Source organism: Epinephelus lanceolatus, chromosome 11, assembly GCF_041903045.1.
Source record: "Epinephelus lanceolatus isolate andai-2023 chromosome 11, ASM4190304v1, whole genome shotgun sequence".
Classification (NCBI taxonomy): domain Eukaryota; kingdom Metazoa; phylum Chordata; class Actinopteri; order Perciformes; family Serranidae; genus Epinephelus; species Epinephelus lanceolatus.
Window position 1 is genome coordinate 42,094,607 of NC_135744.1, and position 13,154 is coordinate 42,107,760.

Sequence of the window (13,154 nt, forward strand, 5' to 3'; positions counted from 1 at the left end):
AGCTCAGCATGTCAATGTAACCAGATGCATAAAACTGAATGCCAACACCAGGGACACATTTCTCTCATCCTTCCATCTCCCATAGAGGAGACTGAAGGGCTCTGATGTCCAGCCAGACTGTGGATGGATGGATGGATGGGTGGATGGTATACTTCACTGATCCCAAATTGAGAGATTCTTACATTACCAACAGCAGGTTATGTCAGTATTGCACAGGGACAGTAAAACACAGTAATACACAAATCACACTGGAAGAGAGAAATATAATGTCAATAGAAAAAAATGATCCTCAGCATACTGTAAAACTTTATTTAATAGCGGGGGCTATTATTTGCTTAAATCACTGAGATCAACAGGCCTGTATTTGGGAGAGGTCTTTAATTCTTTCACACAAAAGTGTTGCTCAGCAAAGATCAGAAATACAATCAAATTGTTTATTTAAACCAGTATGAATCTTTATTTTCTTCTTCTTCTTCTTTCGGCTGTTCCCTTTAGGGGTCGCCAAAGCAAATCATCTGCCTCCATCTAAACCTATCCTCCACATCCTCTTCTCTCACACCAACTGACTTCATGTCTTCTTTCATTACATCCATATATCTCCTCTTTGGTCTTCCTCTCGGCCTCTTGCCTGACAGTTCCCACCTCAGCGTCCTTTTACCGATATATTCACTATCCCTCCTCTGAGCATGGCCAAACCATCTCAGTGCTTCTCTGACTTTATCTCCAAAACATCTGACATGAGCTGTCCCTCTGATGTACTCATTCCTGATCCTATCCATCCTCGTCACAAAAAGAAGCTCAACATCTTCATCTCTGCTACCTCCAGCTCTGCCTCCTGTCTTTTCTACTACTCTTCTATCACACATCACACCTGACACTTTTCTCCACCCGTTTCAACCTGCTTGCACATTTCTTGTTTAAAAATTAGGGTTCAGATAATAAATAAATTGTAAATAATTAGATCTAGGTACGACACCCAGCACAGACACAACACCACTTTATCCTGTTAAAACAATACTAGGAACTTGGATTAACTTTTATGAAAAACCCTTTTGAGTCTTTTGATCTGAGGACCCTACTGGACCAAAGAAGTATGAATAAATTACAGGGTAATCGAGGAGTGGACACAAAATTTGAGGTAGCCAACAACCTGGTTTATACATCTGAAGAACTTCTACAAAAAAATTTAAAAAAAGAACCAACTGGCAACCAGATCAGGCGTCTAATGAGACAGGTGTTTATGTCAAAATGTGTAGCCACATGGGGCTAGTAAAAGGGAGTAGGTGTTTAATTGAAGTTTTACGGTACTCAATAAGTATGAGATGTCTATAAATAGTACATACATATACATATAAGAATATACCATAATACACTACTAAAATACAAATATTAAAACATAAAATGTATGCATAAGATAAAATACTGGTGATCCATACATTACACAATGTGTAAATTTGTTGACGTTTTACTTTAGGAATGCAGTGAGGTAGAGTGGGAGAATGAAATGTGCCAATTCACCATGTGCAAAATTTATTAAAGAGCAAACATAGTGAAGTTCAGTCGGGACAGAAACCTATAAAGATGACAGCTGCTGTTAGATAGAAGTGCAGAGTTGTTATTGCTTTGGGCAGGAAAGATTTCCTCTATCGGCTCTATCGACAGTGAAGCGGAACCAGTCTGTCAGAAAAAGAGCTCCGCTGTCTGTCCAGTAGGTGTTACGGACGCTGGTCAGGATTATCCATCATAGTTAAGTTTGTTCAGTGTCCACCTCTTCACCACAGCTTCACATGTATCTGGTTTGCAGCCAATCACAGAGCCAGTCGTCTGAATTAGTTTATTAAGTCTGCTCCCCCAGCTGACTACAGTGAAGTACAGTGTGCTGGCCACAACAGGTTTCCAGCACCTTGCTGTGTGCATTAAAGGGTGTCAGCTTCCTCAGGAAAGAGTCTGCTTATCTCCTTCATATATACAGCCTCATTATTGGTCTCCCAATGCAGTCTGCTGTCTGTGTGCCCAGGTACGTGCAGTCCTCCACCACATCAACACCCTCTCGCAGAATACACAGTGGTTGTGATGCCGTCCTCTTCCTTCTGAAGTCACTCACCATCTCCTTGTTCTTTGCCATGTTCAGAAGTAGATGATTTCATCCAGCCTACCCCATAAACAGTCCACCAGTGCTCTGTACTCCTCCTCCCATCCATCACTTATACACCCAACAGTCATCAGAAGACATGTCCCAAACATCTCAAACTTAAACACATATATATGGTCAATAAAAACAAACACACAGTAACAGTTTAGCCAGTTTTAATAGTTTTAAAACACTTGGTTTGGAAAAAAGTACAAAAGTGATCCTGGACGCCACAGTATGAAATCAGCCCAATAATGCAAGGTGATAGGTGTGTTCCTTTAAAAAGCATCTTCTACAGACATGTTAATTTCAACTGGCCTTACCATACACATACTGTACTCACTAAAACAGATACAAGCAATAGTTTAAATACAATGGCTGACCCCAGTAATACATTTACAAGTGATTCTTAAAAAACTAATTAAAAGGGAGGGAAAAAAGAAGTCTGACCACAATGCCAACTGGTGTCTGGCAGTAAAATCATGCAGTATTACAATCGTTCCACTAAAGAGAAACAGCAAATCACTACAGCTGTCACACAGTGAGAAAGAGGGCAGCCAAGAGGTGTCTCTCTGTAAGACAGTCTTTCAAAGTCTTCATTGGTTGTTTATGAATTGTTATTGAGAGGGTTCTCTACTGTTGAGCAGCAGCTCAGTGGTCACCCTTCCCATGTTTGCATACATTGTAAAGTTGCGCAGGGTCTCTCCGCTAAGGAGAACTTGTCTTCCACAATCGCATCAATTTAGAAAAATATAACTAATTGCTATTGAAGAAAATCCCAAAATGTGGAATATTCTCTTAGTATGTTGTGAAGAAATAAAAAAGCCAAGAAATACAGTTGAATAAATAAATTGCATGACATCCATAAAATTAAGTGGATACACTGAGTTGACAGAATGCTATCCACATATGCACACCATGCTTTCTGTTTTGGCCCGGCAGTGTTAAAAACGAGGGCTCCGTCCTCTACCCCATTCAAAGTCGCATCCTATGAACCAGTGGAAAAAGTCGCCATAAAATATCTAAAATATGCTGACATTTAGAGAAAGGTTTCTTTGATTCAACAATTGATTGCCATGTACAACATGGTCTCTGTCTTTACCAATCAAGAAGTAATCGATGTTGATGGCAATGAGGAAACACAGGAGAGAGACTTTCACAGTGTTACAACAATGAAGCCGCTCTTTGTTGTTACCCGTTTGCCGGCCTATTGTTAGGGCAACAGCAGTGAACTTCCTGTCCGGTCAAACTTTTTTCCTTTAGAGAGGGCAGCCACTTGTTTCATCAGCTCCCTGTTCTTGCTCTGTGGAAACAAATGATAAACGATGTTAGGAATTAGATGCGTGGTTCTGAACTTTTTAACACCTTAGTGGGGGCATTTATGAAATCAAAATGCACATTTGCATTGCAGTATACCTGAAATCTTGGTTGTGATTTGAATGGCAGCAAACACACTAGCTGTCTTTAGGACACTGTGGTTTTAAGCATTTACTTTGTCACCTATGCACTCATTATTCATCCAGGTTTTGCCCAACATGGGCTTTCTTCAAAGGTTTAGACTGTACTGATAAAAACACCTTTGAGAACAAGTCAATCAGAGTCACACTAAAAAAAAAAAAAAAACCAGAAACCATATTGAGAAAAAAATAATACCAGTGTTTGACAGGAAATGGCTTTACTGACACGTTGAAGCCAGAACAACAGACCGCAAACTTATGCAACATGTGAATCATCCCAGGCACATCATAGGGCACACAAGCATGATATGGGTCCAGATACTGATTGACATGTTAAGCAATATTTTTTACAATAGTTGTAGCTACTCGGGTGGTCATTTCTGAATAAATCACAGACAACAGTTACAGTTGCGGATCATCATGCAGTGTTTCTCCAACATGCCCCCTATGTAACTTCATGTATCCCTACAAACCTTAATGCTATTGTATGCAGGGTTGAGATGGAACCGGTGTGCAGAACAACGTATGCAGAACAAATGAAAATTGTGATGTTAATTGTTTCTAAAAATATGACTGATTATAGATGAGTTGGCAAAATTACAGAGAATGGGGTGTGTACTCCTTTGCATTGTCCTCTCTAGTGCATGAGAGTTTTTTAAATTCCATTAGTGATGTTTGAATATTCACACAATAAGAAGACAATATGGTTTTAAGTACAAATACTTGAGACAACCATCATAGGAATGGATATTTAGATAGGACTTGTTTTGACTGAGGTTGTTTCTACTGCTTTTAGGCGGAGATAAAAGGAGCTGGTATTTGACCTGATGTGAGTGAATGTCAGTGATGGGCTGCACTAACATTAAACACATGCTTTAAAAGATGATTATGTGACCACACCTCCTTGGAACCTGCACATCAGAACATCTGGACTCTGTAAATCTCTTCAAACCCATATGAGCTCTTAAGATACAGAGAATAAGTATATAAACAAGTATATTTACAGGATTAATATATTAAAGAACACAGCAACGTGCCTTTACAAAGTGATACAGTGAATACAATGTGAAAGTTCTTTTAGCTGCTGACACCTTTTGCAACACCACTAGTTAGCTGGAGAATGTTTTACTGTGCTAGAAACAGGACAACATAAAGAAATAAAAACAAGAACCTAATCACAAACTATTCCACAGCAAATTTTAACTAGAGGCCGTGAGTGGTGTTGAAGATAACAAATTGTGGTTTGTTACGTGTGCATTTGTAGTTTCCTACCTGTTGTTGCTCCATAGACTCTTTGTGCGATTTCTCCATTTGATTCATCTTCACTCTCATGTTGGATTCCTGGTACTGGAAGTCTGCTTTGAGCTCTGTGAGCTGCAGGGGAAATCATAATCAGTACATCTAACCAACATAAGCGACCAACAGTGATGCGACTTTGACACATTAGTGCCAGAGGTCAATCAGCCTGATAGCCCACCTTTCGGTCCTTCTCGAGAATGGTTTGATCCCTTTGCTGCAGGAGTCTCTTCAGTGACATCACTTCCTCTTTCAGCTGGCTGATGAGAATGAAGTTGTCTGTTCCTCCAGAATCCATCGACTGGGTGATGGAACTACTGCTGGGAGAAAGGACAGAGCATGAGGCTAGTAAAGACAGTAGTTAAAGGTATACTACGCAGGAATTGTCAGCAGGAGTGAAAGCCAACCCCAGATTCACTCTCATTTAGGGACGAGCTTTGTCCCCTCTGCATTTCACCTCGCTATATTTGCGTTTTTTCCCCTGCGATATATCCTCTATTTTTTTTGCTTCCTCTTGGGTGCATGTTGCTTACTGTCTGGCACCTGCTTTCTAACTTTTTATAAAGTCCAGACCATACCTGCTCACTACACCCAGGAATGTCACAGACACAGCACAGCATAATATGAAGGAAATAAGAAGATACAGGCAGAGAGCAGAGTCCGTACACTGCCACTCACTTCTACACTTAACACTACTTTACACTAAATTTTCAGATCAAACTTTTTTGGGAACACACACCAAAAGTATACCATGAACTAACATGTTGCAGAAAAGGAATAGCCAAAATTATTTCAAAAGTAGCGACCATTTTAATATCACCAAAGATTTAAGTAAAGCACCTAATGCTTTTCTAAACGAGTACAACACTTATCATACCTGTCCCCGTTGGATGGCTTCATCTCCAGTTTTGGTTTTTTCTTTGGAGTCTCCTTCTGGATTGAAGAAGATTTATGGCTGCAATAAAAATCAAAATAGCGATGTACAATGTGGGCCTAAAAACTCAATCAATATATTGTTTTATGATAATATATGTTGCAGTTCAAATGAGAGGGAAAGTTTTACCTCTGCTTCCACAGTCCCTGCTCTTGCTCAGGACTCAAGCTCCCACTCAGTCTGTGAAAGAGAACACAGCGGTCAGTCGGCTAGATCCAATGTTCTATTTTACATTGCTTCATTTAACTCAGTAACCTGCAAAAAAGTTTTGCAACGATCAAAATATATTTATATAAATTCATAGCTAGGGGTATAAAATGAACTAAACGCAGGCGGGCAGCAAGTAAGACAGAAAATAGTCATAGGTGCCTGAGTTGGCCGTGTGGATGCTCACAAACGTCTGTCTGACCTGACAACTGTATCCCACAACAGACAAAATGTGAAGACGTCTGACAAAACATCATTACTCTGAATATATGGACAGAGGATAACCGAAAAATCAGTTGTCTTTGTGTCTTTGCATGACATCATAACAGAAATTTTTAATTACGGGTCGGATCGTGGGACTTATATCAAGGGGTTGGGGCGGGTCCAAATTTGACTTGGAGATAATTACCAGTACGGGGTCAGTTCCAGTGCTGAGCTTTGTGAGTGCGGATTTGAAAAACTGGACCTGCAGGGGACTCTGCCACAGAGTAGCATAAAAAATATGAAAATCCTTTCACTATTCTGTGTTAAAAATTGCTGATGGGCGATGTTATTGCCACTAGGAGGAGGGAGCAGGAGGGGTTTAAATGTTACGATCGATTTAAATGTGCATTTGTCCATTTTAAATATGTTTTGGATTTCTAGTTGTAAGTAATAATGGCACTTGTTATCTAAATGTATGAACCGTTTATGGGTGAAAAAATTCTACTATTAAAATACTTTTAGTACCTTAATAATAACATTCTTATTAGTGTAGCAGTAGTAAATGTATTTGTTTTCATTAAATTATTTATTCTTGTTGTGGCAAAAAAGGCCCAGTTAAGGTCAGATCAGACACAGATTTGTACTTAGATTAAACAACCTTAAGTGGGGCAAGATAATAAGAGCAGAATGGTCCAAAACAATTCACACGCACACACCCACTCTAAGGAGGCGTATAAGAATGTCTGCCTTATTGCTGCGAGGTGTGTGAAGTTGTAAGCTGCGTTTACTGATGGCTGTGAACTGACCTCATGTCATTGAGTCGTTTTTTCAACATTCTCTGTCTTGCATTTTTTAAATTATAATTAACGTTAGAATTTAACTTGGATTAAATATATCATCAAGTGCGACTCAGCGTCTGATGAAGCTCTGAAATAAAGGAACCTTTTGGTTTTCTGCAGGCAAAATAGTTTGTTATGTGAATAAACATTTGTAAAAGAGTGTGAACATTTTAAATATTTAAACATTAAATTTATTTAATAGCAACGTCTCCTCCATTCAAACAACTCCTGCTGATTTACCAGGCTCAGCAGGCGGACGTGCTGCTTCACCAGAAACATCTTTAGATGCACAGCAGGGCGCAGATTCTAAAGATTATTTTTATAACATCTAAGTTCTGATATTGAGTTATTTAAAATTGCTTTAATATTGGCGTAGGAGGAACAAATCGTCAAGTTTAATCGTTGATATACCATATGATCAGTTAAAACAGTGACACAAGAGAGGTTATACTTGTGATGGGAGCTGCTGTGTCTGTGTTGGTGGTGGTGATGGTGATGATGGTGAGGTCTGGAGTGGTGGTCTTTCTCGTTCAGGGATGAGGAGTTGGAGGAGCCGAAGCCCTTCCTCTGCTCCTTGGTCTTCTGCAGGACACGCCGGTAGGACAGAGTACAGAGCCAGCACAGCAGTTTCCCGTCCACCTGTAGCACAAGTAGGAGACAGTAGCTCATAAGGTGTGCTGTTACACATTCACAGTCAAATGCGACTGTACATGTGTGGTGTTCATACCTTTCTCCTGCCCTCCTCCTTACGGTCAAAAGCGCATTGCTGTTTGCACTGCTCACAGGTCTGTGGGGGTCCATACTTCTTCTCTGAGTTAGTACAGCGCTGGCACTTTGTCCCAATAAAAGCTGCGATGATGTTACAGTACTGGCAGGGCTTGGGCTGCAAAGACAACGACATAAGAACATGTTGAATGTGCATTTACATATGATGGATGATAAAAAGTCCACCAACATGAACTCAATAAACATAACTGGAGTTCAAAGTGCTTCAGGAAAAGCAGGAGAGACTTGTTACTCACTGTTCCAAACTGTTTGACATTCTGAGCACACTTCTTGCAGATTGTATTGGTTTTACTGTGAAGACATCCAAAACAAAAGGCATTAAGACAAAGACATTCACTATTAACAACATTAATCGACTGTGAAATTCTTCACGAGGAGCACATATCTCACCTCTCCTGCTGGAACTCAGATCTGCAGTACGTGCACTTCACTATCGGATGTGCGATGCGACACTCCTGTGGGAACAAAACAAAGACATATTCTCGTGAGCGTGAGAAGTCACAACGGCCACATCAGAAACAAGACGGCCTCATGACTCCTTGTGTATGGCAACAGAACTTGATGTTTGTTGCGCAACACCTCTTGGCTTCATCATCAGTGGAAATACCGACACATGACTTTTGGGTGTATACAAGAAGTGAGGACTACTTTGTATTGTAACTGCATTTGAACAGTCAAGGCAACATCCTGCAGCTGGGCAGTGTCGGAAAAGTCAGCAAAGTTAACCAGAGCCACTGTTGGATAACTTCAGATGGTATTCTTTAATACTTAAAATAAGAGAAATCTATATGTTGATTTGGTGCTTTAGGTATACTGTGCACAGGAAAGATCTGTGAATATTCAGGGGAAACCTCTCTGGTGCTGGAAGGATGTTTTTAAAGTGATAAGACCATCATTTTATCTTTGCTCCCTGTTTTGAAACGCAGTGCAGTCAGAGAAGTAGAGAAAGGCTCTACAAGAGCAACAAGTTAGCATGTGCGTACACAGACAGCTATTCTTAAAAGCACGATTGAGCTACTGGTGAGCGGGTCAAGATGCAGCATGAATGTGTTATTACTCTTTAATACACAGGACAGTGGTAGGGAATGACCTAAACAAGATTAGTCACTGTATTAGCGCACATAAATGCTGTTACATAATCTGAGCCTGCCTAACTTGTCGTAACACCATCACACCATGTCGACAGTAACACTCGTACACAGCATCATTCTGTACGATGGGGATTGTTAGTGTGTCTTGTTCGCAGGCATCCTCGATCACACACACACTCATTTACCTTGCACAGCTGCTGGCCCTGCGACAGCTCCTCGAAGGGGTACCGCTGGTTACACTTCGTACAGGCGTAAAGAGCCGATGTTGCCATTCTCGCCCAACTAATGTCACCGAGCTAGAAGAGGTTAGCAGAGTCCAGCTGCAAACTGAACGGATTAACGACGCTATTTCCTTTCAAGCCGCTTCCTAATTGAGAACTAAAAAGACACACACACATACACAGTGTTGGCATCCAGTGTTAGCTAACGTTAGCTAGCTCGGCTAGGTAGCGTAGGGCAACACAGAAATAGCTTAGCTGGAGGGAGCAGGCGAAGAACAATAAACTCCAAATATTTGTGATCTTCCGCTGCTCGTGCGTTACCCGACCTCACTGACTTGAGCTCAATCGTTAGTTACGCCGCCACACAAGCGACCCGTTAACGTATATCTGGCTATTTATGTTAAGTTTCCACTGTTCTCGCCAAGAAAGGTATTTTCCTGTTTTCCTTCTCTCTTTTTGTATCAACGCCGTCGTCGTCATGTAACCGGAAGTGGTCGACTGCTCCAGACGAAGAAAGGAAACCTATCGCGACACAACAGCCGGCCGCGGGATTCACATTTTGAAATGTGCAGAGCCAATCACGTGTCTGCATTCACTCAACAAAGCTGTACATCAAGTATGAACATGTCTTTAACTTGCGCAGTTTTAACTAGTGTAATCACTGAAGTCACGACGACTTCAGACCTCATTCCTCTGGTGGGCGCTGCAGACACAAGGACAGCTTGTTCCCACTGACTGTCACCCTGATGAAGAGCTAATAATCACTGTCAGTCAACTTCAATAACCCTGGAACACCATCACATCCACTGCTCACACTATAGATTGTAACTTTATATTCATACTGTCACTGTCATTAGATAGATAGATAGATAGATAGATAGATAGACCCATCAGCCATAGCATTAAAGGGATAGTGCACCCAAAAATGAAAATTCAGCCATTATCTACTCACCCATATGCCGAGGGAGGCTCAGGTGAAGTTTTAGAGTCCTCACATCACTTGCAGAGATCCAAAGGGAGAGGAGGTAGCAACACAACTCCACCTAATGGAGGCTGACGGCGCCCCAGATTCAAACGTCCAAAAACACATAACTGAAACCACAAAATATCTCCATACTGCTCGTCCATAGTGATCCAAGTGTCCTGAAGCCCCGACATAAAAAGTTGTTTGGAAAAACGTCATTTGAACTCTGTTTATAGCCTCATTGTAGCCTGTAGCTCTGACTGCCTCTCTGTGCACCGTGTTCACGTGTGTGCGCTTGCCCGCGAGACCAGCGAAAGCACGTGAACACACATGAAGGCGGTGCCCACGTCTCACGGTCTTGCGCAAGCGCACACACGTGAGTGCGGTGCACAGAGAGGCAGTTAAGGCCCAAACATACTCGGACAGAACGTACGTGGAGCGGACTCCGTGGAGGTTCGCCCAGACTAAAAGCTGACATCCGCAAGCCCTGTGAGCGCAAAGCTCAGATTTTACGACCACGCGGACTCCGCTCCGTGCACCAGTGTCACACAAAAGACTGCTCGGCATGTATTTTTCACATCATGGGGATTTTTCACGGACATTTTTACAGGAAACTACAACGCGGAAGTGCGCTCAACTAATGGAAGCCCGAATGACTGCGAATATTCCTCGCGGAGTCCACTCCGCTTATAGTATGCCCGAGTCTGTGGGGGCCTTTAGAGCTACAGGCTACAACGAGGCTAAAAACAGAGTTCAAATGACGTTTTTCCAAACAACTTTTTATGGTGGGGCTTCAGGACACTTGGATCACTACGGACGAGCAGTATGGAGATATTTTGTGGTTTCAATTTTTGGACGTTTGAATCTGGGGCGCCGTCAGCCTCCATTAGGTGGAGTTGTGTTGCTACCTCCTCTCCCCTTGGATCTCTGCAAGTGATGTGAGGACTCTAAAACTTCACCTGAGCCTCCCTCGGCATATGGGTGAGTAGATAATGGCTGAATTTTCATTTTTGGGTGCACTATCCCTTTAAAACCAGTGGTGGGTAAAGCAAGTAACTTGGTGGATGCCACTTGACGCCCTCCCTCCACCCAAACACCACAGTGGGCTAAGTAACCCCGCCTCAGGGTAACAGTACTCCCTGATGGCAGTGGCCCTCAGCAGAAAAATGCGCCATGCCACACAACAAAAACTGCTCAGGAATGGCCTGAGGAAGATGACAAAAGCTCAAGGTATCGACCTGGCCTCCGAATCTCCCACAATCGGATCGAGTGCCCTAATCCTCAGTGGGGCCTCCCTGGATCGGACTTGACACATGACCTCTGGAAGGTGTCCTGTGGTGTCTGGCAATGGGGTGCTGGCTTCAGATCATTTGAGGTCTGTCAGTTGTGAGGTGGGGTACCAGCACTTCCCAAGATGCTCGATCAGACTAGGTTGTGGGAGATTTGGAGGCCAGGTCGATACCTTGAGCTTTTTGTCATGTTGCTCAGGCCATTCCTGAGCAGTTTTTGTTGTGTGGCATGGTGCATTTTTCTGCTGGAGGGGCACTGCCATCGGGGGTACCGTAGTTTGGATTGATTGATTGACCTATTATGTTCTTTCAAACATGTAAAACAATGCAGCTATCATAGGCCTACTGTGTCAATACACTAACATTTATCATCATCACAGCCCCTCCTCATTCCTATACCTCTGGAAAATATTTCTTGTACATCCTCTTGAGCTGAATAATGTTTGTACTTTGCTTGAACTCCACATCCAAACCATTCCACAACTCACCCCACAGACTGAAATACGCATACTCTTCATAGTCACAGGAACACAAGTGTCTTTAAACTTTCCTCTTGAATGATAATCAGCCGCCCAGCCGAAGAGCATATTTTGTTAGTACATTATCTCTTGCTTTATACATTATTTGTACTGTGTCAAACTTCAAGGCATTTGACTTTAAAAAACAGACTGTTAGTGTGTATGCAAAATCCTTCATTATTGGTTATCCTTATGGCCCTTTTTTCGCAGTATGCATGATGGATATAGGGTGCTTGTGTAAGTGTGTAAGTGTTAGCCGATACCTATACACAGTCATTTAGATATGGCAATACAAATGAACAATAAAGCATATACAGAGCTCTGTGGTCTGGAATGTGCTTTGAACCTTTCCAGCACTGCAATGCTCCTTGCCAGTTTATCTTGCATATTTATTTTATTTATACTATTTTTTTTCACACACAAATGTACATAATAGTCTTGTCTATTATTTTGTTCAGCTTAATTGTTTTGTTCCTATCTATCTGTTATGTGTGCACATAGTAGGCCGATAAATTTGGTGCTAAAATAACTTAAAGTTTAGTCATACAAGCACTTGCCACAAATATTAGTTTGCTTTGTTAATATATTTTTTTTAATGTGGAATAATTCAGTTATTAATCTCAGGTTACAGCACTTCAAATGGAAACCATCCTTGCTCTTTTGAAGTCTGCTTATTCTCAAAGTTCAACAAAAGTTAAGAGATGGTTATAATATAACTCCTCCCAGTTCATCAACCATGCTGCAGGAGTGTCACTGAGGTCCCAGGGGCCAGAAAGTCACAAGATAATCACAAGCCAAGATAAATTTGCAACATCTCTCAAATTAAAAGAAAATGCGGCCATGTAGGTAAATGATCACTGATAGAAGGACTCCAGGCCCTGAGACAAATGGTGAGACTCTTACAGTGGCTCACCTGTTGCATACAGAGCTGTTCATTCAATGCATGCTGGATACTCGCACTATTGATTTATAATTTAACAGTATAAGTACAATTATATTTATAATTCAGTCCATGTATAGCAAAGCTTTTGTCAATATTGGCCCAACAAGACTGTTTTCTGTAATGTATCCCATGGATAATCTGGTTCAGGCTCAGATCTGTGCAGCAGCTACACACATGCTTGTAATGTTATTAAAAACAAAAGGATTAAAACACAGCTTCAACCATTTGGTGTGATATCAGAAGCTGCAGTGTTAAAATAAGAGGTGGGTAAACA

General features: G+C 41.6%; 1 protein-coding gene across 2 annotated transcripts; it reads right to left on the reverse strand.

Annotated features, from left to right (window-relative positions):
- Window positions 1-2,290: 2,290 nt before the first annotated feature.
- Window positions 2,291-9,649, reverse strand: fam76b (family with sequence similarity 76 member B). Of its 2 annotated transcripts, none has more exons than XM_033610868.2 (10): window positions 9,131-9,649; window positions 8,245-8,309; window positions 8,091-8,145; window positions 7,796-7,951; window positions 7,520-7,707; window positions 5,948-5,998; window positions 5,762-5,839; window positions 5,066-5,201; window positions 4,861-4,962; window positions 2,291-3,434 (listed from the first exon to the last, which is right to left on the reverse strand). In XM_033610868.2, exons 1-10 carry the CDS (start codon window positions 9,215-9,217, stop codon window positions 3,345-3,347), a joined length of 1,008 nt encoding a protein of 335 aa, XP_033466759.1. In that variant the 5' UTR covers window positions 9,218-9,649; the 3' UTR covers window positions 2,291-3,344. The 2 variants fall into 2 exon arrangements, with proteins under 2 accessions (XP_033466759.1, XP_033466749.1); XM_033610858.2 differs by having other exon boundaries at window positions 5,066-5,204.
- Window positions 9,650-13,154: the final 3,505 nt, after the last annotated feature.